Here is a 3488-nt window from a genome sequence, read left to right on the forward strand (position 1 = left end):
GGCTATCGGTTCAGGCTGTGCCTGTTCCCCGAGGTGCAAGCGAGGCAGGCCACATGGGACGGAGTGCTTGAGCTCGTCCGCGATGCATTCCCCGAGGCCTGGCCCCACGTGGAGCCCCACGCCCACGTATGCGCCTCTCTTCTATGATTTCTGATTGACCTATAGTGTATATTCGTATAATATAGTGTATGACTTTATAATGCACATATTCCCTCAACAGCTGTTGCCCAAGTACACGCTGGAGGAGGTGCAGGCGCGCTTCACCGAGTTCGACATTCACGCTTCGTTTCGAGAGGGCCGGGACCATCACCACTTCATGACCCTCGAGCGGTACGTCTTCCTTCGCTGGCCTTCATCATGATCTCACACGCGCGCACGCGCGCATGCACAGATATCTGAAGTCGAGCGGGTCGTTGGGACACACGAGGGCATTCCTCTACCACGAGGTCGGCCTCTCCCAACTCTTCCACGGCGACGGCTTCACCCGGACCGAGGACGGCCAAGTCGGTGCGTGTCTTCACACAAAACGCCCAAAAGCGCACACACGACACACGCATACAACACGCACATGACACGCACACGACACGCACACACACAAATCTCATTGCGCCCTCTGGCACAGGCTTGAGAGAGTACCTGGTGCCCAACCGCCCACTGACGTCATTCGCCAAGCACCGCAGCGTGGAGCTGCCCCTCGACCTGGACCAGGGGCTGCCACCCGATGCCTGATAAAGAAGTCAGCCCTTGGCCATGTCAATTTTTCTTTGGACGCATGGCAAGACTCTGACGGTCCTCGCCTGATATATGTGTCCGAACCAACACATGTGAAGGTGCATTGCCTGGGTCAGTGCAGTTAGGCAGGTTTCCACCTCTGCGATACGGGGGCAAGATGGTAGGCAATCCTCGGTAGCTTAGTTGGTAGAGCGCACGGCTGTTAACCGTGAGGTCGCAGGTTCGAACCCTGCCCGGGGAGTCCCGTTTTGCACACTTGTTTCGGTCATCCCTCAGTGGCGAGGATTGGCTTTCCCATCTCCATTTCGCCGATTGGGGGAGCTTACTTGGCGCCGCCAGTTTGCGTTTCTTTTTCAAACGCCACACACACACAACGATGAGCCACGACGCAGACGCACCTGGGCAGCCCGCCGCGCATGCTGCACAGGTCAAAGTTGCCGGTGCCGGCGGTGGCCACGTCGTCTGCCGTCTCGGTGCAGAACCCTCTTTGGATTTATCATCATCTCATCTTTTTCTGCATCTATTTTTTTTTTACACTTTCGCCCTTTTCTGTATTTATTTATTTCCATTTTAAAACAATTTAATTGTAGGTGCAGCTGCTGGCACCGCCGTTGCCCGAGCTCGAGGCGTCGCTCGTGTCGCAGCTCGTCTTCGCCTGGCTCACGCCTCTCGTCAAGCGTACGTGCTCTCACCTCGCATTGGCAGCTTGTAGAGAGAGACTCTTATCGATCCCGTGACGCACACATACCACCGCACACACACACGCACACGCACACAGTGGGCGCACAGAGGCCGCTGGAGCTGACTGATCTCTACAATATTGCGCCGAGAGACAACCCCGTCGGGTTGGCCCAACGGCTCAAGCGCGAATGGAACGCGCGCAAGCAGCACACTGAGTCCTGGTGGGCACTGGCCAGGTCCGATGCGTGCCGTGTTTGCCGCATGTGTCGTGTTTCGTGTGTTTCGTGTGTGTCGTGCGCTGTGCGTGACTCACGCGGCGGCTGCGACGACGCGCAGGTCGATCTGGGCGATCGTGTGGCTCGAGTACTCATGGGTGGGTGTGTTGATGCTGGTGGGCAACTTATGCGAGCTGGCCCTGCCGGTCATATATTCGTGGATCATCCAGTTCGTAGGCGACGAGGTGCGTGTGCTGTCTCATGTGTGCGGTGTGTGCGGTGTGTGCGGTGTGTGCGGTGTGTGCGTGTTGTGGGGAATATTGTATACATTTCACTGAACCCGCACGTTCGTCCATGCGGCTCAAGAGCGCTGGCTGGTCGCAGGGCCTGTTGTACGTGGGCCTCGTGTTCGCCGTCTCTGTGACGCACCTGGTCTTTCAGCAGATGACCTATTTTCGCGCCCAGCGGGTGCTCATGAACGTATGAACCGCACACACCGCACGACACACGCACACGCACTACCGCACACGCACAGACACGCATGTATGCGTCGGAATTCCGCTCACGTGATGCGTCACATTGTGATGTTCTTGGGTTCACGCGCGGGCAGGTGTCTTCCATGCTCTCCACGCTGATCTACCGCAAGAGCCTGCGCCTCCAGCGCGTTTCCAAAGGCAACGCAGCCAACGTCATGAACGTGGATCCGTCCAAGGTGGCCAACCTTGCCTGGTTCGCGCACCGAATCTGGGCGCATCCACTGCAGCTGACGCGTGCGTGAAGAGTCCCTCACCTTCGCTATTGCCCTCCTCTCGGCAATGTTGACTCCCCCTAACAACATGCTGCGTGTGCGGTGGTGTGTGTGTGTGTGTGTGTGTGTGTGTGTGTGTGTGTGTGTGTGTGCGGTGTGTGTCGCGTGTGCGTGCGTGCTGAGCAGTAGCGGTGTACTTGCTCTACGGGTGGCTGGGGCCAGCGGCGTTCACGTCGCTGGTCATCACGGTGGGCGTCATGCCCCTCAAATATTTCATCTATCGGTACCTCCTCGTGCCACGCCACCTGATCATATCCATGATCGACCACGCACGCACGCACTCACGCACTCACTGATTTACTGTGTCGTGTGTGTGTCGTGTGTGTGTCGTGTGTGTTCATCACATCACATCAGTGGCTTCCTCGCCGCGGATACCAAAATCATGGAGCTCAAGGACGAGCGGGTCAAGAAAATCACCGAGATTCTCCACGTACATTCTTCATCAGCTGATTTCTCACCGCGAGGTGTTATGTTAGATATACATCTAACGCCACCGCACCACCGCACACGCACTGCTGCATGCGACATTGGACGTACCAATAGGGCGTGTTGATTGTGAAGCTGTTCTGTTGGGAGTACCAGGTGATGAAGCAGATCAACGAAGTGAGGGCGCACGAAGTCACCCAGCTCAAGAAGTTCTCCTACCTCTACGCCTGCATGATGTTCCTCATGTACGCACTCATCGCACACACGACGCACACGACGCACACGAGAGCTGATGCGTGTGTGTGGTGCGTGTATGTGGGGTGGACAGGATGTCGATGTCCACGTTCATCTCGGTGGGCACGTTCAGCGTGTACGTTCTGCTGGGCAACGAGCTGACGGCCCACCTCATCTTCCCCTCGCTCTCCATCTTCGCTTCGCTCTCGTGGATCATCCTCCAGGTATGCAGTCCGCGCATTCCGCCACAACACACGACGCACACGAACTAACTCGCGGGGCTGTGTGTGTGCGAGTGCAGTTTCCGAATATGATCTCGCGCTGGTCGGAGGCCAAGATTTCGTTCGATCGACTCAACAAGTTCCTGCGACGCAAGGAGCTGGACAAGATCG

At 57.2% G+C, this 3488-nt stretch overlaps 2 protein-coding genes across 2 annotated transcripts in view; both read left to right on the forward strand.

Annotated features, from left to right (window-relative positions):
- ACA1_086530 (uncharacterized protein) overlaps positions 1-729 on the forward strand; it is a gene marked incomplete at both ends in the record, with an annotated part of 3161 nt that extends 2432 nt beyond the window's left edge. Inside the window, 4 exons of the mRNA XM_004337302.1 lie at positions 15-126; positions 221-330; positions 392-507; positions 623-729. Coding sequence (XP_004337350.1) covers positions 15-126; positions 221-330; positions 392-507; positions 623-729 — 445 coding nt within the window. The remainder of the gene's footprint in view (positions 1-14; positions 127-220; positions 331-391; positions 508-622) is intronic.
- Positions 730-1148: 419 nt separating this feature from the next.
- ACA1_086640 (Channel-conductance-controlling ATPase) lies at positions 1149-3368 on the forward strand (the record flags this gene model as incomplete). Its single annotated transcript, XM_004337303.1, has 11 exons — positions 1149-1205; positions 1329-1410; positions 1511-1649; positions 1750-1873; positions 2013-2108; positions 2239-2398; positions 2563-2659; positions 2791-2866; positions 2980-3107; positions 3191-3236; positions 3321-3368. The coding sequence occupies 11 exons, from the start codon at positions 1149-1151 to the stop codon at positions 3366-3368; spliced, it is 1053 nt and encodes a 350-aa protein (XP_004337351.1).
- Positions 3369-3488: the final 120 nt, after the last annotated feature.

Source organism: Acanthamoeba castellanii (genome assembly GCF_000313135.1).
Source record: "Acanthamoeba castellanii str. Neff unplaced genomic scaffold scf7180000084637, whole genome shotgun sequence".
Taxonomy (NCBI): domain Eukaryota; phylum Discosea; order Longamoebia; family Acanthamoebidae; genus Acanthamoeba; species Acanthamoeba castellanii.